The sequence below is a fragment of the Scleropages formosus genome, chromosome 19 (assembly GCF_900964775.1).
Source record: "Scleropages formosus chromosome 19, fSclFor1.1, whole genome shotgun sequence".
Classification (NCBI taxonomy): Eukaryota; Metazoa; Chordata; class Actinopteri; order Osteoglossiformes; family Osteoglossidae; genus Scleropages; species Scleropages formosus.
The window spans coordinates 16,955,035-16,977,877 of record NC_041824.1 but is presented as its reverse complement, the minus strand read 5'-3'; the positions used below and the strand labels follow the sequence as shown (position 1 = coordinate 16,977,877).

The window sequence follows — 22,843 nt, the reverse complement described above, 5'->3', positions numbered from 1 at the left end:
TACATCAGATTTCAGTTAGACCTTTGCATTACTGCGCTGGCCCAAAAATACTGGAGGGGATTCACTAGATTTGGACAATGAGGATGGCACCTATGAGTGTACAGTTCAGACCCCAATCTCTCTCTCTCCCTCAACAAAACACACACACACACACACACACACACACACACACACACACACACACACACACACACACACACATATATACATTCTGGAACCCTTCAAGAGTGATGAAAGCTAAGGGCCCCCTCCTAGAAAACTGCCCATATATACATTTAGATAAAACATTGGACCCCAGGTGAAAAACCCCTGCCCCAGACAGACACAGAGTGAACTCAATCAATAAAACAAACGAGAATGTGAGTCAGCGCAAGAAAAGGCTAATATCAGTTCTGTATAGTGACTGATAACATTATCAGCACTCCAGAGTTAAATTAAAATGATAATTGCTTTAATTAATGACAAACATACTGTATGTTCTATGGAGTTTTCCACAAATTACCTTTCATGTAATGCATACATATGCCAGTCATGTCTATTTATCAAGACCTTTATGGATCCTTTTCTCTTCTTTTTACTGAAAAATATTCACTTAATATTCTGTATCAATGGGACTAAAACAGTAGAAAATGTTGAAGAAGATCCCAGAAAAGCTCATTTTGTCCTGTACTTGGACCAAATTCCAACTTTGGTCAAGTTACCACCCAGTTTTGGAGTTTCTCTTGGATGTATGTGAGTACCTGCGGTCAGGCGCCACTCATTCATTGCAGGTGACCAAAGGGATTGAGCAGGATCTCACTGGTTTCATTTAACTTACTGTTGGCTGTTCAGTCTGAACACATTTCTGGACCCCTTGAGGTGCCTTCGTATGCAGGCAAAACTGAAGTCAGTAAAACCATCTATGAAATAAAACAGTATGAAATGCGACAGTTCTTCACTTTAGTGATGGGGTTACTTGACACTATGACTTCTTTATTAAACCTTTTTGACTCAAAATCAGGCATGAACCCGAGTTCAGTTTTACATATTTCAGATATTCAAAACATTCATGCAGCTACTTGTGTAATTTAAATGTTTAAAAAAAAATTAAAATTTTAGGAATGTGATTAGAAACTGTCGATTATTTGGATAAACCTTTATGCAACTACTCATATGATGAACATTGGTTCATATGGTGGAAAGCAACAAACTCTACTTAAGAATCACACATCTGCATCTAAGTCTCTCTTTCAGCTAATTTAATCCACACATGCACTGCGCAGTATTTTCTGTGAGATGTACATCGCTCTGGAAAAAAGTGTCTGCTAAATGAATAAATGTAAATGTAAATAAATTCAGCTTCATGTCTACAACTACACACGAGTTGTAAGTTACACAAGTCTCCACAACAACTGACAGAAAGATGATTATAAAGTTTTGGATAGATAGAGAAAGAGTAATGTGCTCAACTTCGGACTAGTTTTTGTCATAAAAAATGATTGCAATTAAAAATAAAAAGCTCATTAGCTATGCACAGTATCCATCCATCCATTAATAGTCACTAGTTCAAAAATGTCTTTGTACTGTGTGAGGAAACCAGATCAATGAGAGAAACATGCAAACTCTGCAAAAGCTAAGGCGGATTCAGTCTTAGCACTGGGAAGATGTACATACAATAATAAAAATTGTCTGTGTGTATTACAATGCAATAATGTAATAATAATATACTAAATAAATGAATTGCTGTTCAGAATCAGTAATAATAAAGTTAGGATTTATGTTCATGCTGGTGTATATATGTTATAAACTGCAAAGAAAAAAATCCTTGGGGTTGAAGTCAGCTGAGTACAACTAGGCATTCGAGTTCACCAGTGAGGCCATAGTTTGCTAATATCTTGATTCAACAGCAAAGGTATTTTTATGAAGAAATTACTGAACAGCAACAACCAGTATGATGTTATCAACTTATTAGAAGTGGCCCTTTGTCTAACATTCCACTTATGCTTTTAAGCAGAAAAGTCAGGAAGGGTGCTCTCCATGGGGTGACTGGTTTTCTGCACTAAACTCTGTAATGCAACAATTTTGCTGTCAGAACTAAGGACTTCACACCACAGATGTCTACGAAAGCTTTGCTCCCTAGACACAAGACCCCTGCAGTTAAACATCGTACACAGGGTTAGGAATACCTTCTGGTAACATCCTCCAGTAACTGCACATCAGCTGAAGATGATTTTTTTAAATTTTCTTCCGCATAATACAGATATGGAGGCTACCAGAGAAACAATGGGAGATATGCCATATAAAAAATAGTGTCTAAGTGTAGGTGTAATTGTGATAAGCACTCCACAGAATCAGAACAAAATTAAATACTGGAAATACTGTACAGCAGACTGTACATTGTTATTAATATTGTACATTATACTTTTTCCTAAAATTACTTAAATGTTAAACTGCTTACTGTGATTTCTGCATTTATACAGCTGGATAATTTTTTTTTTTTCAATTTAGAGTAAATACCTTGTGCAAAAGCACTACAGCAGGAGGTAGGATCTAAACCTAGGTCCTTGAAGTACAAGGTGACAGCACTATCACTATGGCATCTGCCACCCCTTTTAAAAGTTACATTTATGTATTGATACTGCTAGGACCAGACCTTACCATGATCCTCATGTAAGCTGCGGTACCTGTGAGCCTACTGGGGTTTTAGTGCGACACCGATGCATGTATAATTTAAAAGCAGATCTCACCAGAAATAATGTATTTTGTGCTCTTATTGTTGTCAGTGTCATTGTAACAATACAAGTGTGCTACTACATTTGATTAAATGTATCAATGCACACAAAGACATCAACATCCAGCACATAATAAAAAGGGCAGAAGAGCAATGGCAGTTAAGGTAAACAGTAGGGGGACAGATAGGTTTCTCGACTCTGTTCTGTCATTCTTTCTTAAAGTGTTAGGAGGCAATGAAACATTAAACTACCATCTAGACAGCATAGGGGACAAAAGGGGGTGCAGTGGTTAAAGCTACCAGATTACAACTGAAGGACCCAGGTTGGAATCCCACCTCCTGCTGTAATACCCTTAACTGCGGTACTTGAATTGAGTATATAGCAAAAATTACTCAGTTGTGTAAAGTGGGTAAATCAGCGTAAGCAGCTTTGGAAGAAGTGTCAACTAAATAAATGTAAAGTACGCATTACTATGGTGTTAGTGAATCATTTATAACCAGTCTCTAACAGCGTCCACACGGTCCACCCTCATACGAGACATCACTTACCCGCACTATGATCCCCATGCGCTTGCTCTCGTAGGTGAATGGGAAAATCTGCAGGATGGTGAAGTTCAGGATCTGCCCAGTGGGGGTCCTCAGCTGCATGGAGGACTGGTCCCTGCCAACCAGAGTGAGGCCCACGCTTTCTGTCCACTGCACCAGCGACACCTACAGATGCAAGGAGGAGAGGGTCACACACTGGAGTTTATAGTGGGTGAAGCCAATCATATGGGGGGGAGTATATCCACACTGTGAACATGCCTAAGGGCTGATAACAGCTTATGCTTAAGCATTTTCTAAGACACCAGTTGGCGTAGTGGTTAGAGCAATTTCCTTTCAACTGAAGAACAAGGGTTTGCACCCTTGCACCTATTGTAGTACCCTTGATCAAGGTACCTACCCTGAAATAACACAGTAAAAATTACCCTGCTTTATAAATGGGTACACTACTTAGTGGCTTAGTACAGTTTACCTAATATTGTAAGCTGTCATGCACCAAATCATCAACTAGATATTCATTTACCCAACACTTTTTGTCCAAGAGACATACAATGTTAAGCTACTTATACTGATTTACCCATTAATACAACTGGGTTATTTTTTACTGTATCGATTCAGGGTAAGTAGCTTGGTCAAGGGTACTACAACAGGAGATGGGACTCAAACCTTGGTCCTTTGTGTGCAAGGTGGGAGTCCTAACCCCTGCAATACCTGAGAATAAATTTAATCTAATTTGATGAAAACTGCACAAGAAAACTGTGTGAAAATGCAAAAATGTAAAATTCTCACACTAGGCTGTTATGAATGGAACACACTAACATAGCAAAACAGTGCCCTATTTCACAGTTAAACTAAGCACTGTCTTCTTTTACAGATAAACCTAAGACATTAGCTGTGCAAAGAAAACACATTTGTAGTGAGTCATCTGTGAGCATGTCCAAGAGTGTGCTTAATAGGTGCTTTCCTTGCGAGTCACCAGGAGGTGTGGGCCTAGTCCTCAGGGAACACCAACGCACATCAGCAAACGTGACTCATGAGGACAAACAAGATCTTTCTGGCTGGCATGTAAGAGCCAGCTCCAGATCGAACTTGACCCTGCACTACAGGGACTGAATATTATATACGTGACAGACAGGAGTAACATCTAGCAGCGGGACAGCCGTAACCCCCCCATTGGTCTGGACAGGTGTATCACGACCCCTAGAGCAAAGTTAGAGTACTGCGAGTGGAGATTGCAAGCTCTGCACCCAGTGGGCCTCAAACTCAACCTGCAAACAAGACAAAAGCAGCAAGAAAAAATAAAAAGAACAAATAAAAATGGCTCAGTTACACCTCAAATACTACAAGTTCATTTCAAGACAAAAAAGGGAGGTATTTTATTTTTTATATATTTATGTTTTAATAGTATTAAACTTTATATAGTGCATTTAAAAGGAGCTTCTTTAAAAGTGATTCAGAGAAGAAGGGTATAGTGTATAAAACAAAAATAAATAAAACAAAAACCATAAGATGTTATCAGCAACAGTAAGATGTCATCAAAAGACAAAAGAATACACACACACACACACACATTTTCAGAACCGCTTGTCCCACACAGGGTCGCGGGGAACCAGAGCCTAACCCGGCAACTCAGGGCGTAAGGCTGGAGGGGGAGGGGACACACCCAGGACGGGACGCCAGTCCGTCGCAAGGCACCCCAAGCGGGACTCGAACCCCAGACCCACCGGAGAGCAGGACTGCGGTCCAACCCACTGCGCCACCGCACCCCCTCACAAAAGAATATAAAAAGAAAAAAAACAGTACATCAAATGGTGAGAGAAAAAGGAAAAAAGAAGCATATAAATATGTTGTTTGAAGCCAGTTCTAAACACCTGGGTCTTAAGCCTGGATTTAAAGGTGCTCACTGAAGGAGATTCTCTGATAATTTTGAGAATGGAATTCCACAGTGTGAAGACATAACAGTAGAAAGACAGATCTGCCATAGAGTGCAGGACAGCCTGAGGAATATGGAAGAGGGCACCAGACCACATATAGCTTTACAGGTAAACATGAGAATTCTAAAGTCAGCTTGAATCCTCACAGAAAACCAGTGCAAGGCTTCTGAAACAGGTGTGATGTGTCTCTTGTTAAAGACTTGGTAAGGGTTTTACCTGTTGAATTTAGAACATACTGGAGCTTGTTTACAGTGGATCTCCAGGTTCCAGAGAGGAGAGAATTACAGTAGTCAGTTCAACAGAAGCAGATTGTGTTGACTAGCTTTTCAGCCACAGGAAAGCACAACACGGGAATCAGTTCAGCAATATTAAACGATGGAAACAATTTTTTGCATTCTGTACTGTAAGTGGCAAAAATACTGGGGCAGAAGGAAAAAAAAAAATGGCAGAAAAGAAAAAAAAAAAAACCTGCATGATGTTATCTTGTCACCTTTAATACAACTGACTTCCAACAAGCTGATCTGAAAAGAGATCGCATTAGGAGATTGTGTTTTGTTCAGAGGAACATTAGTGAACCACAACTTCTGCCTGCCCTTATCAGTCACATTTGTCTTAAACAAAAAGGTCTCGGGAAAGAACCAAACGTTTTCAGTACAGAGTACTTTAATAAAAGTTTATAACTTTTATAAAGTTTTTATTTTGTACAGGAACATATACATTTAAACCTTCAGCAGATACTTTTCTCCAAAGCGTCCCACAACACATAGAGGGTTCAGAAACATAAATGTGATCATTGAAGCACAACTTATTTGTTTGGTGGACACACTCCAGTAGCTACCTGTCAAACTGAAATACAAAGAGAAAAATAAGTAGATTAAAAAGAGGTAAAAGACTTTCAAAGGTTTTAGAAGCTCAGGTGGGGAATGGGTCCAAATGAGAAGGGTTTTAAGACCCTTTTCGAACATTGGAAGTGATTCGGCAACTTAGAGAGAGCAAGGGAGCTCATTCCAGCCCATTTGAACCAAAACTGAGACGAAAAGTGCTTTAGGATTTTGGACTCCCACAGAGACAACATTGGACTCCTTATGAGGGTGATGAACAGGCAGCCAAAAGCCAGATGTGGAGGAGCGTAGTGTTCTTGCTGGGGTCTAGGGTCTAGGGAGTGATTAGGTCCTGCAGGTATCACAGAGTAGATCTGTTCTGGCAGGTCAAATGCAACTGCTGCCAGTGGCATTTGGGATCAGCTAGAGAGGCTTGATGGCAGAAGTCAGAAGACCAGACAGGAGCCCTCCAGACCAGAAGCTGATGAAACAATTTATTTGTGGCTTCCCAGCCAGACTGTTGAGGATGGCTCTTTGAGCAACCAGATGGACAGACAGCTGTAAATCTTCTTTCTGCCCACCCTACAGAAAGTCAATCCAAGCTGTAGCTTTACATCCTAGGGGTCTCAAATAACATCAAGCTGTTTTGCGATCTCTGGGACCTTTAACCTCCCCCTTGACAGGAGCCATGTCCTGCTGCTGGATGCAGCAGTATAAAAGGTCAATGGAAGATGGTTGCAGTCCAATCCTGCTTTTCCTCACAGGTCATAGGAGGCGGAGGCCCATGAGTCATATTGGTCTGCATTTGGGGCCGAGGGATAGATGTGCAATGGGTGACGTGGGGCATCCCGCAATGCCGTCAACGTGCTCCAGCTGCGTAAGTGGAGGGGAAGCGTCCAGCCACGCCTAGGTGAGGGTATGATCCAAAGCAGAATCATGGCTAAAGAAATCCACTCTTTCACCCCACAGCCCACCATCAGAGATGATAAAGAAAACATCGACGAGGGTCCCTGACCTCATAAGCACAACACTGATCTCTGCTAGTGCCAAATGCCTGTTCTGTTTCTCAACCAGCAGTCCAGCCGTCCATAACAAACATGTCCTTTGCCAATATCACTGTATTTATTTTATTATTATTATTATTATTATTATTTAACTATTTATTACTTTTGTCCTTCCTTTGTTGCCTTTCCCTGACACTCGAAGTTAACAGTATTCCAATACTTTCCGAAAGTGGCCAAAAAAAAAAAAATCAAGTACTTGATGGGAGATCACCTGGCTTTGAAAGTTACACTTCCAGTAACGGTGATCTCTGAGCAATCACAGGAATCAATTCGACACAGCAACAGAAATGGAAAAAACTCTCGGACAGGTCTCCTTCACCAGAATGGATTTTAGAGCACGTCACCAGGATACAGGAACAATAATAGAACGTAAAAGATTCTGGAGAAAAGGAAGAAACAACCCACCAAAAGGTTTCCTGACTTTGTACTGAAAAGCTTCACTGAGGATTATCACACAGGTGGTCTCATCTAATAAGCTGATAAAATAACTCAAAGCAGGAAGTTTTCTCAATTAGTTATTTAGGAAACTGGACACACAGGACTTCCAAGAAACTGGGCCAAAACTTTTCTCGTTTCTTTGGAATATTCCCAAATCAAACAACATATCTAATTTACCACAACTATTTTTCCCCAAAAAAAGAACTATAATGGATTTGAATACATATCACAAAAGGTGTAACATACCTACACGTGTGGGGTTTTGCCTCACACGTAAGCTTACAATGACAAAGACTGTCCACTATTAAAACAAAATTCCTGCGTGTAAGATCTATTTATCTACCGTATCTATCTGACCATGATTGATGTTATATACACAGAGAGACAGACAGGCAGATAGACACATATAGATGGACAGACAGACTGATAAATAAAAACTTAACAGATGCGAAGTTGAGGATGCAGATGGCAGTTAGGTACCTCATCGGGACTAGAAGCCTGGTAGACCCGGCAGGCGTCCTCATAGTGCTGCTCGGCCTCAGCCTGGTCCGTCACGCCATTGGACTCATACACAGGTGTCACATTGTGCACCAGCGCGATGGCCTTCACAGCCTCATGCACCCGGCTGCTGATGGTCTTGCGCACCTTCGTGGCAGCGGGTGCCCTGGTGGCTGGGAGTTCGTGGGTGGGCTGGGGGGATTGGTGCAGAAAACACAAAAAGTTAAAGCAGGTGAATAATATTGTCTTGAATTTACACTCTCCTTCATGGTAAGATCTAGGTTGGAATGATGCATCTAAGATCAGAACTGACAAAAAAGCAGCCTATCAAACCAGCGGAAACGGTGAGCTGGGCGAGACCTCCGATCACCAGTTCAAACTCCCCTTTTAAGCCTTTAACGGGCCTAATGACCAACAGCAAATTTTAAGAATTCCCAACAAACAAAAGCATTTAAGCTGTCAGGTCCCACCACCACCCCCCTGAAAACATGTCAATGTAACACCAGTCAGCGTAAAAGGTAAACATAAACAGATGTGGAGAAAAATATGAACAATCAGCTTTTACATTTGTGCACTGCTATTTTTAGGACTGTGTTTCCTGGGTTAATGGAGCAGTTATTAAATTAGCCTGGCTTGATGCGGGGAGCCAGGCAATCTGGTTTCCTGTTTCTCTGACCCCCTGGTGTCAAATGGACAAAAGTTGTCCTTGGAGGTCAGCGGGGGCATTTGCCCAAAGAATAATTAAGCGGCAGTTGGTTTTTACAGCAGTGCCTACAGCGGTTGTCACCCCACCTCTGTTAAACCATTGCTCCCTTCTGTCACCTACCCCCAGCCCAGTGGGGGGGTGGTGGTGATAGCAGCACAGAAGGGTATAAAAATTGTGAGGAAGTGGAGTGCCTTCCAGCAGAACCATAAGGTAGATGGTATCTGGAAGGAGAATATATTGTAAAAGACATATTTACATTTTTTAATTTAGCGGGCTCTTTTCAAAAAAAAAAAAAAAAATCGACTTAAAATAATAAATTACAGTGATTTACTCATTTATAGAGCTAAGTAATTTTTCTGGTATCAGCTCAGGGTAAATATCTTGATAAAGGGTACTACAGCAGGAGGTGAGTCCTTTGAGTGCACTGTGGCAGCTCTAAATAGTATGCCACCTGCTGGCTCTTCAACACCTGGCCTGAGGGTCCCTGCCCCTAGTAACATAGGGCTTTCAGTCAAGGGTGCCAGTCCCTCACCTGGGTGTAAGCGCTGAACACGTGGCTCTGCACCTCATCCATCGAGTCCATCCCATAGGCTACAGTTCCCAGATGGAGGCGCCGGAACACCATTTCATTCTGAGTGAGGGTACCTGCGGAGGGGGAGATGAGTTGCGTTATGCACTTCCCTTTGATGAACCTTTGTTGTGTATATGGCTGAGAATACGGCAGGGGAGCACTTTGGTTACCGAATCATAAGAGCCACAAGACATAGCAACTGAAATGGGACCTTGATCCAATTTCAGCCACTGAGCTGTATTTTATAGCCCATGTCACAGTGCTTATAACAAACAAGAGACTGGCCGTTTTTAAAAGCACCAAAGCACATTTTACGAGGACCTGAGCTGTAGAAACGGGGAAAGCAAAACAGCAGGAGAAGCAGCACAGGACTGACTGTGGCATGTGGATATTGTTATAACCCAAATGGTAAAAAGGGCACAAGAATCACGCGCCGGACGGGGCTAATGGCATTTAAATGACACGGGTTAAGAGGCAACTTTGTAGCACCTCCCAGGTCCTGAGGACTCTTTAAAAGCCCTTGGGTATTATACTACTGCGGGCTTCAAAAAATAAATAAAAAGGGGTTTTATCCCATACAGAGACACCACGGTGACTTTTAACCTCTTAATCTTAAAAAAATCCATAATTCTGTTGGAGGTGAAGGTCATAAACTTTTGAACGAGGTGTAGCTCTCAAGCTCTGGCAGTGTGCGGAAGTGTGGGGAAAAAGCTCTGGATGAGAGCCTTGACACCCCCTTCCCCTGGACGTTGATTTAGGAGTGTGTTAATAGAGGGGCCTGTCCGAGGACCAGCACGCAGCCCAGCGGCCGGGACCCGAGTGGCACCCATCTGTGACCTCCGGTGGGTATTAGCTGTCTGCGCGCTCCCTCATCCCCCCGTCAGGTTCACACAAATCAGCAGCAGCCTCGGGGCACACACTAACAACGTGTGTTATATTTCAGCATCCACGGCTCATTTTCCACTCTTCTCATCTTCCCTCCTCTCTCCAAATTCATCTCTCAGCATTTATATTGCAGCATTTGTCACGGTATTTTTGTTTATAGTCATATTTGGGTAAAATATATCTACCCAAAAATATGACTATAAACAAAAGTAAGATGAAGACCTTCAGGAATTTTGTATATTGGTCATTTGTTAGCATCTAATTTTAATGACACGTCTTCACTCTCCTGAAGTGTAGTGCGGGGGAAACTACTGAAACCTCAGGATTTTGCCCTCGTGCAGTGTGCCTTAGCTACCTCTGGCACGCACACTGTAATTCATACCATGCTCGAATACATTTTAATATTGTGTTGGTGAGTCCAGCTCCTGAGCTAACAGAATACTGTTAAAACTTTGAACGGAAAGATACATCCTGAAGAAAGATACACCCTATAATGAACATATAACAGTCCCACTCAACAAAATACCGCTTCAATGGTTTATGAAAATATACTCCGTTTTTTCTTACAATGAGCTTATTATTCAGCACGATAGCATTAACTACTGTATACACTTTCTACTTCCTGCTTTCCACTTCCTACTTCCTGTCACATGACTTCATGAACACATTACAACATTAATTCTGGTCAACCTAACTCACAACTAAAATAACACATTCAATACCAATATAGAGAAGTAAACAGTGCAAACATAGAAATGTGAACTTAGTTATTTAAATAATACAAACAGCTTTCATAACATGAATAACCTTACAGTATCATTATAAAAGCATTTCTCTTGCGGTTTATGAGTTGGAATCCAAAAGTAATTACTGATAGGACAAAAGTTTTTTCTCCCCTGCGCAATTTATGGAAACAGTTTTAATAATCTAGATAATAATTTAAAGAATTTGATAAATTTTCTTACAAATACTATATATTATCTTGATGTCATAGTTGTCATGCATAAAGATTCCATTTACTTTAGTTCATTCTTAATTTTAGTTGACATATTGGTCATGTGAGAACGAATTTATGTATCCTTGAGAAATAAGGGTAGAGTGACCCCACAATACTGGGAATTTGCCTGACGGTGACTTCAGAGAACAAATTAACCCCTGTAGGTGAAGGATGGGTGAATTTATTAAAATGACACCTATTTATATTTAGTCCCGCAGATGTTTCCACTTCTATGCCTATACAGCTTAGATATAAACACATTCCTGTAAATAATTATACTATTCTGTAACATTTACTTTTCTTCAAACTTTGTATCTTTATACTTAATGTATTCCTTTAATGTTATATAATAATGTGTATAATGAATATTGTTCTTTTGCATTATATGTCTCAATGAGCATCCAACTCATCAAATTCCTTGCATGCGCAAACACACTTGGCCAATGAAGTCTTTCCTTCTCTCACATATTAAAGAAGGACTGAATTACTTTACAAATTGAGAATAGCACAATAATTCAACCATCACAGCTCGCCATATCAACTGGGCTGCAGATGGTGACGTGGTTAATGCTGCTGCCTTTGGACCCAAAGGTTGGAGGTTTGATTCTTAACTCCAGCTGTAGTACCCTGGAGCAAGGTAGGCTACCCTAAAATTACTCCGGTAAAATTACCTACCTGTGTAAATGGGTAAAGAATTAAATAGCTTGACATGGTCAGTCACTTTGGAGAAAAACATCAGCTAAATAAGTAAATAAATAAGTAAACGGGACAGATTCAAATCTCACCTCCTGCTGTAGTACCTTTGATCATCGTACTTCCTACGAATTGATATTGGAAAAATTACCCTGCTGTTTAAAATGTTAAAACTACTTAAGTAGCTTAGTGTCCAAATTGGACATTGGCAGTTGCCTTCTAGAAAAGCATGAGCTAAGTAATAAAGTAATTATTATGATTATTAGTAGTAATAATTACAATAATAAGAGGAGTGGAGATCTGTTTACGTATTATATGTCTGGCACGCACGCATGCACACAGACAATCAAAGCCACTGGGTCAATAAAAGCCCATATGTCGCTAAGCAGGCTCTGTGCCTCATCTCCTGCTCAGCACTGAAGGAGATTGCTGTGAGTAGGACTTTATGACCAAGGCGCCAAAATTCTCATAATGAAGGCCGAGTCTTGGCTTCAAACAGAAAACAGCCACCCGGAGAGCAGGAAGAAAAAAAGTCTTTAGAATAGCACACTCTGGACCTAAAAAACACTGTGTTAAAGTGGTCGTAAGTCAGCTTCTGGAGTTAAGCGGCAGATTCGCTGTAAACAGTGGACAATTACACACTTCAAAGACGGTTTGGGGCACGTCAAGGCAAGGAAGTAGAGCGGCCCTTTAGTGGGATTTGGGAAGGGGCCCTCCCCTTTGCAAACACTGCTCTGGTCAATCTCCACGAGTCTCCCTGCCAGAGACACCGAGGGTCCTTACTTTTAGCCAGGGCTGCCCCAGTATCACGCCACGTTGAACCAGCAGGTGGTGTAGCGGTTAGAGCTGCCACCTTGCACTCCAACGTCCCAAGTTTGGATCCCACTTCCTCCTGCAGTACTCTTGATCAAGGCACTTACCCTGAATTGAACTGAACTGATTAGTGACCCAGCTGTACAAATGGGTAAATCATTGCAAGTCACTTTGGAGGAAAGCATCAGCAAAATAAATAAGTTGAAAGAATTTCTGCGATGTTATGCATTGGCTCCCTCTGACTACATCAGGCTTCCAGTACCAAAAAACAAAAAACACCCAGGTAAAAGAAATTATTAAAGCCCCGAGTTAAAGACATTTCTCTTGTTTTGGGTTCTGTAACCTTGGGCAACAGCAATGAGGTGCGAGCCGTTGTTTCCACAGTAATAATCTTGACAGAAAACAGTAGGAGCCACATCATTTGGTGTGGTCTCAAGAAAGTAGGGTACCAGGAGGGCAAAGGATCTGTCATACGGGATAGTTGTCCCCATGCTCTTCAGCTCAAACAAAAGGTAATCAGGTGTTCACACTGTCAAAGCACATTGGCACAACCCACATCTGCGTGTGAGCAGCTGCCACGGGGCTGTGTGTACCTCCCAGGCCCTGGGTGAAAATAGCACTCAAGGGAGCTATACACAGGTACTGGGGGTGGACATATTAGGGACACTCTTAACACTGGAAGGAAACTATCACTGTACTCCACTCCACTTATTATTCCTTAAGCAGGCAGCAGCTCCAACCACTTCTCCACCTGATGCCTTTGGTGTAGCTGTATTTCAACATTATCATGATCAGTCCTTAGATTTCATGATTATGGAGGAACTGTTGATGTCTGGAAGGTGTCACTGTTGTTACTTCGTTGTTCCAGGACGCTGTCAAAGCTCAGAGGTCACGGTGAGAACCTCGGACTATGTCTACAGTGGGCTGTGCATCACACTCACCAGTCTTGTCAGTAAGAAGGTAGGAGATGCGGCCCAGCTGCTCGGGGATGGTGCTGGCTCGCACCACCGTGCCAGGGATCTTGGAGTCTCGTCTGATCATCCAGCTGAACACCATTTTTCCCATGTCCAGATTCACACGCAAGCTGGATGAAACGTGACAAACGAAGGAGAAGCTCATGGTTCGTGTCATCAGACAAGAATTCTGGAAAGTTCCTTCCAAGGCCTTAAGAAGTTCTCAGAGTGAACTTGCAGACACTGGTAACGTGCACAAGTGTAGATGACTGAACACAGCCCACAACACCCTGCAGCACCAGGCTTATGCATCACCTACTGGGAAGGCTGAGGTCAGGTTCTCCTGCTTATACAGGAGCCCATGGCCGCAAAGTCCATGGCAGCAATGATCCATCCTCACCTGATGGGCACGATGTTGGAGAAGAGCAGCAGAAAGCGGAATATCTGCAGGTACCAGCGACCGGCAAAGTGCTGCAGGGCCACCATGACGAGGGACACCACGACCAGAGCCCCGAACAGGATCTTGGTGAGGCAGTTGACCTCTAGGTCAAACAACCCCACCTGGAGGAGCGAGGCCACAGGAAGACAGGGATCAGGGACATCCCAGGAATGCTTTAACACACATTTCTGTTGGAAGAACTTTGCAAAGCGTGCCGTGGGTGCATATTAATATTTCTTGTTTGTGGGGGTTTTATACTGACTCCCATTCTACTGCAATTAGTAATTCGCAATTGCAACCTAATAAACCTTGAAAACACACATAACTGTATACGAAAAAGTTTTTGATTTTTTTTTTTTTTTTTTAAACTATAAAAAAAAAAAACCTTTTATTTTGTGGGGAAATCCTACAATCCAGTTTTTTTAGGGTTTACTGTCCTTACTGGGAACATTCTGCAAAAACACATCCACCCAAAGTAAAAGAAAAAAAGGACCCACACAGTTTAACGCCCAAGCAGGTTTTAAATGAAGAAATATGATAAATCCTTCTGCATTCGGTAGTCATTTGAACTACAAATAACTGAACATAAGACAAAAATGTCATAGATAAATACACTTATACACATAACACTCACACACAATGTCTACAACTGCTCGTGCCAAACGGGGTCGCAGCGAGCCGGAGCCAAACCCGGCAGCACAGGGCACAGAGCTGGGACACACACACACGCACACGCACACACACACACACACACACACACACACACCCCGGATGGGACGCCAATCCGTCACAAGGCACCCCAAGTGGGACTCGAACCCCAGACCCGCCAGAGAGCAGGCCTCGGCCAAACCTGCTGCGCCACCGTGCCCCCCTATGCATAATACTAACCTAAATTACTATTTTATTAATACAAACAAGATTGAGCTGTGGGTCACAGATGAGAGCACTGTGTGCGATTTGATTGTGACCCACTGACCCAGATCCCATTTCTTAGTCAGTGCCACTAAAGGTGTGCATGCGGCTGCTAGGCGCAGTGTGGACGTGCCTTGTGTCTGGATTTGGACGTGTTCATCACGCTGCGGAGCTCCTTGCCTGTGTAGATGACCACACCCACCACGGTACCTGGAAGAAAGGCAGGTAGCTCAGCCAATAATAAGGCTTTGGGCATAGAAGGTGGATCCAATAAGGTCCGTGCCATCCTGAGTGCGGTGGGGTGGGTATTGTCTGCAATCTACCTCCACCACAAATACCTTTGGTTTAAAATATATATATATATATATATTTTTTTTTTTTTTTTTTTTTTTTTTCCTACACAGAACGAAAAACCAAGATGAAATCATATGCAATTAAGGTAATTAGAGTGTGCCACTGGAAGAAAAAAAACATCATGACATCTGGATGGGATTAAAAAAAAAAAAAAAGGGAAAGGGGGTTATTTCTGACCAGGGGAAAGCTACAGGAAGAGGTGAGAGGAAAACATGATGCACTTGGCAAGAGGCCCGGGTGGAAAAATCGCAAGAGTCTTCGTGATGAGATTGCGGTACATTCTGCCGCACGCGTCCACAGGAACTCTTTCCATAGGCAGTCGGTCATTTCTGAGTTGGGAGGGTGGGCCGACCCCATCGTAAACGATTCAGCCTGGCCAAACCAGCACTCCTTCTGCATGACCCCGGTGAACCCCTGAGACTTCAAATATCAGGGATTCCATATATGTTGACTTTTGTTTTCAATGAAGGTAGAAGAACTCGTCGGCCTTTGTTTACCGGAGGCGATGACTGTGCTGGCCCACAGGGTGTTCTCAATGCTGAGGCTCTCGTTCACAGGGGGGTCCCCATCCTCCTAGATGCCACCAACCAACACAGCAAAACAAGAAGCTTATTACATGTGCAGCGACGCTTTTCTCCAAAGCGGCTTAGAGTGATAATCTACTTACAAAGATTTACCCATTTATACAGCTGGGCAATTTTTACTGTAACAAGTCAGTGTAAGTACTTTGCCCAAGGATACTACAGCAGGAGGTAGGACTCAAACCCGAAACCCTTGACTCTAATTGCCGCACCACCTGCTGCCCTGGGGAAAACTGGCAATTGCTTCTTTTTCGGCCAGTCTGGCCACATTTCCTTCAACTTGTTGACACGAGAACCTGTCCTGCATTTTCAGTCAACAAAACTGCCCGAAACCGAATGTTTATCAGGGCAAAACCCTGCCGGTTTAAAACCATGAGACCACATTACACACACACACATTTTCAGAACCGCTTGTCCCATACGGGGTCACGGAGCCAACCCGGTAACACAGGGCGTAAGGCCGGAGGGGGAGGGGACACACCCAGGACGGGACGCCAGTCTGCCGCAAGGCACCCCAAGCGGGACTCGAACCCCAGACCCACCGGAGAGGAGGACTGTGGCCCAACCCACTGCGCCACCGCACCCCCATTGAGACCACATTAATGAGACAGATTTTTTAAATCTTTTTTTAACATTCTAACAATAACAGCTAATAACAATGATAATGCTCACCTTTGTCTAACATTCAGAGCCTGAGAGAGAATATTGTCTGATGTGTAGCAGCACTGTGAAAAAGGCAGACCCTTAAATTGTTCTTCTCGCATCAGCTGTCACTGTGATTTAAACCAGTGACTTCACTGGGCTGCAGCACCCAAAATGTGGTGGCAAAAAGAATGTGAAACTTGTCAATAGATGCCACAGCCCACAATGGGATTCTAGAAACCTCCCTGGCTGGAAATTTAAGAGCATCATGCTGTAAAAGTGGAGTACAACCATTCCTTACCTTGTTAGGCCAACTGCCATTATCAGGGATCCGGATAGCTTACCATTTTTTCTAACAGAAAAAATTATCAGCTCCAGGATAAAAAAATATAGCCCCTAAAATTTATTAAAATACCAAAAAAAAAAAAAGATATTTTATGAATGGCAATAATAACACCATCTTTTATATTTGTAACTAAAATCATTATTTCTAGCTTGTCTATTAATATAATATCTTCATTCATTGATTCAATAAGCACTTGTTTATGATAAAAAGAAACAAAGTTTCCAAGATCACCACCTGTGTCTTTCACTCCACAAAACATGTGCACAGAATGATGTTAGAGGCACTTGGTAGTGTTGCTAACTAGGAGACATCTTCATTTTTACTTTAATCACAAGGCTTACTAGATTCAGCCGCCTTCTATTAATCTAGTGGTCACTATTTGTAGGGCAATTTACAGGTTAATACACTCAATTTAGCCAAAAAAACTGTCTCACTGACATCATGGAGGGACAAAAACCCTTTGGGTTCGACACTCCAAATGTGTATCCATGTCCCAAAAATCTTTTACAAACTATTGTACGGAAAAAAAAAAAAAACCTGTTGTGGGAGTGAAATGACCGAATAACAGGTAAAAATGCCAGCATAATAATAAGAAGTATGGCATATATTTTCATAAGACACTGTAGCAGTTTTATGAGACCCTGTTTTTTTATCTTATTATTTCTTACTTTTATTATTACTGTTGTACTTTTTGGTATTTGGCACAGTTTTTGGTGTTATACATGACAGTACATTAATTTAAAAAAATTCCAGTAGCCTCTTAAATTTCAAAATATCTTTCAAGAATTCAATGCATGGGGTTGTCACTTCAGCTACAACAAGCTTTAAAGTATGACACATGATTATTTGATGGTTTAACGTATTGCATTTTTCCCTGAAACTACTCTTGTGCCATTACTAGAAAAATTAACAAAAAAATAAAGGTAAAATCATGGATACAAGCACTGAATTAGCCAAAGAGCTTCCTGATCTTGCTAGTTATCTGACTTTTTCAATGAACGTGTGTGTGCGTGTGTGTGAGAGAGAGAGAGAGAGAGAGAGACAGTTAATTGGAGAAAGTGCAGGCGGTTGCCCCCCCCGATGTTTTGCAAGGCCCAGCTTGCCAATACGTGCCCGCTGGGTGGAAGGCATAGAGCTCGGTCCCACGTCATTGCGCCCCGCTCACCCGGGTGAAGGTGCCCACAAAATTGTGGATGTCGATGTTGGGCTCCTCGGCGTACACAAACGACCGGATCTGGAGGAGATCCTGCGAGAGGAGACACGCAAAGCCAAAGATCAGACATTACAGAGCTGAAGCAGAGCAGCTCGCCTCAATTCCTACTCCAGTGGGCTTTACAGAGTTACTGAGACAGTCACCAAAGCGCTCGCACGCACACAGCGATAACCAGACACACTGGGTTAGGGTGCTGACCGCGGCAGTGGGCAGCCGTTGGGTGCAGGCCACAGGCAGGCGCAGCTTCCAGTCCGTCTCGCCATCCAGCTGGTCCGTCCGCAGGAAACAGGATCCTGGGGAGTCGGGAAGGAAGGGCTCTGACACAGCGCGTGGCACACGGCACATGGTTCGCAGTAGAAAACAACTGCATGCAGAAACACACCAGCAGGGGGGACTGCTGCACAACATGTCAAGCTTTCATTTTGCAAGTTCTTTTTAATTCCATGTGCTAAACTGCCAACGGGTTCAGATGAAAACCTCAGAACCCGGAGCAACATCTGTAACTGCATAACAGATTCCTAAAAAGCAACGTTCTCAAATATTAACATACTGCTAACACTGGGAACAAAGGAATGAGAATAGATGAATACTCAGCACTTGGGGGAGGGGAAGGGAGAGGGGCATCATTATTCCTATCTGATAATGAGAAAACTGCTACTAATGATGCTCATATTCAAAATGCTCCCATTCAGACTCTTTCTATGTGGAACAGGGAACTGCATATCACTTGGACAACTTACAAGAAAGGGGACATACAATGAAGCGGATTGAAAGAGAGTCAATGTCAACAGACTTAAAGTATATACTTGTATATACTCGTACGCCCCCATCGGAGGCAGAAAGTGGACTCGGATGAGAACCCCGAGGCCAACGAGCAGCTCGCCAAGGCCCGGGAGCCCAATAGGGACGATCCACCGTGAAAGTGTAGCCCTGACGGCGCGCGGCGGGTGAGCCGATGACAACCGTGAGCCTCTCGTCGCTCTTATTGACAGAAGTGACGTGAAAGAGGCCTGCTGTCTGATCCGGCTCCCATCCTCCCCTGGCAGAATGCGGAAGGGGGTTGTGCCCCAAAACTGAGGGTCCTCATTATGACCTAATGGCCTCCATCTGTGTGGAAGACTACCAAGGATTCCTTCCCGTAACTCCAACCCCCAACACCCCTCTGCCTTGCCTAACCCCCCTCTCGTCTTTTTTACGGGAAATATCAGCGAAGATGGATCATGTTTCTGGTGTGCGTAGATTGAGGCTTGTTAACTGCATGTCTTTGAACTTAAAAAGATGCAGGCAACAGAAGTTCCTAGAATTTTACTGGCTTTTTTTTTTTTTTTTTTTAAAAAAAAAACACAAGTGAGGTCAATGCAGGCACTATTCTTGAGTCATCAGACCGAAAAGTCTTGCTTGTTTTTTTTTTTTTTTTATTTGCTTATTCAGATTAAGTTATGTCTTTGCACTGCGGGCTCCTTATTTGTTTTTGAATTTGTATAATTTTTGTTTGGTTTCTTAATCTGTTTTGCATGACTTTAATTTTCTTAAGGTACCTTCCTCCCCTCAAAGCTTAAAAAAAAAAAAAAAACACAAGGGTAACCTGTAATAATAGATCTGCTCCATAACCAAACCGAATTTTCACCACCGGACACATGATGGGGACCAATATGGATGTAAAACTTATACTGATGCTTTTGCACAACTGTCCACACCAATCGTTTCATTCTTTCTACAAATATATTTCTCCTCCAGAAGCCAAGTTGAAGATGATACAGTAGAAGACGTTACCGTTTCTCTCCGAAGTCCGCAGGAAAATCATGTCGGCGGGAACGCGCTGGTTCTAGAAGTATGGAAAGAAAGGAGAAATTCATCAGGACCCCAGTCGCCATAGCTCCCCACCACATGAACCCATTGCATCCCTAGCCCAGGTTAACTGTACAACACCAATGTAGCCTTAATCGCTCCCATTACCTGCACTTAGCCCGTCTAAATAAGAAACCCTCGTGTAAATCAAGGCGCCTTGTTCCAAAGTGGGCCCCTCGGGGCCGTACTCCCCATGTGACCCGCGCTCCCGAATTAACCTGGCTACACCGACTGTCAGGCGCATTCTTAACGCCGCCGTAGCCAGCAGATGTTTGAATCCGTTTGGTCTGGTCGCATTCCTTCCCGGGCCCTTCAAAGTCGACGCTCCCGCGCTTTGCGTGACCCCTCCCGCACTAAATTACCCCACGTTACTGCCAGGGTTTTCAATCTGCACCACTGAAACAGATGTTCACCGGTGATCGCCGGCGAATCAACCGTGTAATAACAAGCTGAGGTCACGCCATCTTTGAAGGCCTCCTTCGCTGAAATGAACCAAAGAATTGAAAAGCTATCAAAGCCCTTCTGTGACAGTGCATCATCTCGTAAAGATACCTCGGTCACGACTGCTGTGATGCAGACGTTTGGAAGCCCTGTCCAAATTTCCCTGTACATGCAGGGTCACGCTTTTATCCCAATGTCGAGACTCGGTCTGTGTTTAAAGGGAGGTGGTTGGAAACAAAACATAACTGACTGTCACTCAATTGCTCCCCTCGTACTGGGAAGATCTGGAGAAGCAAAGGGTAAAAAAAAGTAATCAGATTCCCCCTTGAAATATAGGGTAAATCTGACAGACTTGCAATATTTCTGAAACTCCATGAATACATTTTCTTTCAACAAGTCAAGAAGTTGAAAAGTTACACTGTGGGCATTTTTTCAATTTTAATCCTCAGCCTATTAAAAACAAAGCCATTATCTGACATTCTGACCCATTATAAAGACCAATGTTCAAACCAACAGCACACGCATTATGCGCTGATCATGTCACCTCGACTGGAGATGAAACGTTTGCAAACCGAACGACAAACTCGGCGAACACCTGAACATCTGAATCAACAACCTGAGCTGCGAACACCACCAATCTTCTCTACCATTTCTACAGTCATTCTCTTACCAAAGGGATTTGAACTAACAGCCAAAGTTTTACAATGCAAATATGATTAATTGGATTCCCGTACACAAAAAACCGGCTGGGCCTTTAAACCTCTCTGCAAGTCTAAACACGGCAAGGCTGCGAATCCACAAGCCCGACACATACAGTGATACGAATCAAAAAATGCTTTTTTTTTAAGGGCAAAAATTTTGTCATAATCGTAAAATAACTCCTGTCCCTGCAGCTTACAAGTGTTGCGGTTCAAATGCAAGACATCCGAGAAGTGTATAAAACCATCGTCCAGCACGGATCTGCAGTCGCCCGTGTTCATGTGTGTCATTAGTCTCATGACCCCACGTTCCATCAGTCTGACACACATGGAGCTCTAAAACAGAATCTTGACACACACGCCCTTCTTTCTTCTTTAAGCTTAGCTCACACCAACCATGTCAACCACACTCTCTTGCAATCTGAACACTGCAGGTTCAAATCCCTGCTGCTGTGATACCTTACATCATGGTACTTACCCTGTAGTATCAATGGGTACAATACTGAACACAGTTATCATCCATACCGAACACTGTACGTCTTCGTGGGGGGGGGAGGGGGTACCAGATTTGAGGAGGATGAAAATAAAAATGCCAGTGATAATATGCTTCCAGCATCCAGAAAGTGTGCTGTCAATTGTTGGGTTTCGACCCCCCTGGGCACAAAAAACCCACATTTAATGCTGCGCACTGACAGCTGTCCAACTTAAGTCTTTGTGTGTATGCTCACAAAATGCTCCGACAGTAAATAAATGGCCCATTTCACAGATTTCTCTTTGCTTTAATTATTAATAAGGTGAATGATGAAATCATCTCAGTGCTGGTTTCACATCACGCAATATGCAAGTCCAGGCAGCGTACCAGTGACAAAGAGCACAAACCTTCTCGACGATGATGAGGTCTCCCACCTGAATGCCGCTGCTCTTCACCTTGACCGTGCCTACAGGAAAGAAAGAAAGGACGCGGCTGCTCAAGGCCTGAAGCGAAAACGTGCGTTCGAGTTCAGTAAAGTGTTCCGAAAAACGTTCGGTGACATCTGAAACGTCCAGCGCAAGGTCTTTCTAACAGGATGATCAAAAACATATTTTTTCAGCAAAAGGCATTTTTAACAGAGTTTTATTTTCAGAATGGATAATGTATGATTCAATACAGCCTGCAACTTCAGGAGTCACACTTATACTGGGGCAAACAAAAGAACTGCTTCTGCAATGACCATGTGGTCAAGGTGCCGCCAAGACAGAATGTCCAGAAACAGTGATACATTGATGCAAATATTTAACACACAGGAAAAAAAAAAACACAGTGAATTCTGATATTTATATTTTTATACTACAGTTGTCAGCTTCTGGGACATACACCTGAAATGAGATGCTCCCTAGGGCTCGTTTACACAAAGGGTTAAAGAGGCCGGAGAGGGTGGGTAGACCAGTAGGATTTATGGCATGGATGATGCTTGGCTCCCATATGGTTCACCATATTCCAGGTAAATATAGAATACCTGGAGTGAAAGGACTTGACAGAGGATTGTCACACTGGTGAAGAGCAAGGAACGGTGAGGAGAACTAAGAAAGTGCCATCCGAATACCCAGCTCACCCGTCACCCCCAAGAAAACCACCTGTGTGCCCATAGTCCTTAGAATTTTCTTAACATTTTTACGTGCTAGTGCTTCGACTGTCACCATATGCCTCCAGGATAGACTCTGGATCACCATAACCCCTCACTGCACAAGTGGTTATTGATGATG

General features: G+C 43.0%; 1 protein-coding gene across 1 annotated transcript in view; it reads right to left on the bottom strand.

Annotated features, from left to right (window-relative positions):
• The window catches only part of atp9a (ATPase phospholipid transporting 9A), a 58,358-nt gene that overhangs the window by 24,362 nt on the left and 11,153 nt on the right, over positions 1-22,843 (bottom strand). Inside the window, exons 5-15 of the mRNA XM_029246219.1 lie at positions 21,980-22,038; positions 19,887-19,938; positions 18,312-18,406; positions 18,066-18,146; positions 15,829-15,904; positions 15,111-15,187; positions 14,027-14,187; positions 13,615-13,757; positions 9,247-9,359; positions 7,991-8,200; positions 3,260-3,421 (exon numbers count right to left, since the gene is read on the bottom strand). Of these exons, the coding sequence (XP_029102052.1) occupies positions 3,260-3,421; positions 7,991-8,200; positions 9,247-9,359; positions 13,615-13,757; positions 14,027-14,187; positions 15,111-15,187; positions 15,829-15,904; positions 18,066-18,146; positions 18,312-18,406; positions 19,887-19,938; positions 21,980-22,038 (1,229 nt within the window). The remainder of the gene's footprint in view (positions 1-3,259; positions 3,422-7,990; positions 8,201-9,246; positions 9,360-13,614; positions 13,758-14,026; positions 14,188-15,110; positions 15,188-15,828; positions 15,905-18,065; positions 18,147-18,311; positions 18,407-19,886; positions 19,939-21,979; positions 22,039-22,843) is intronic.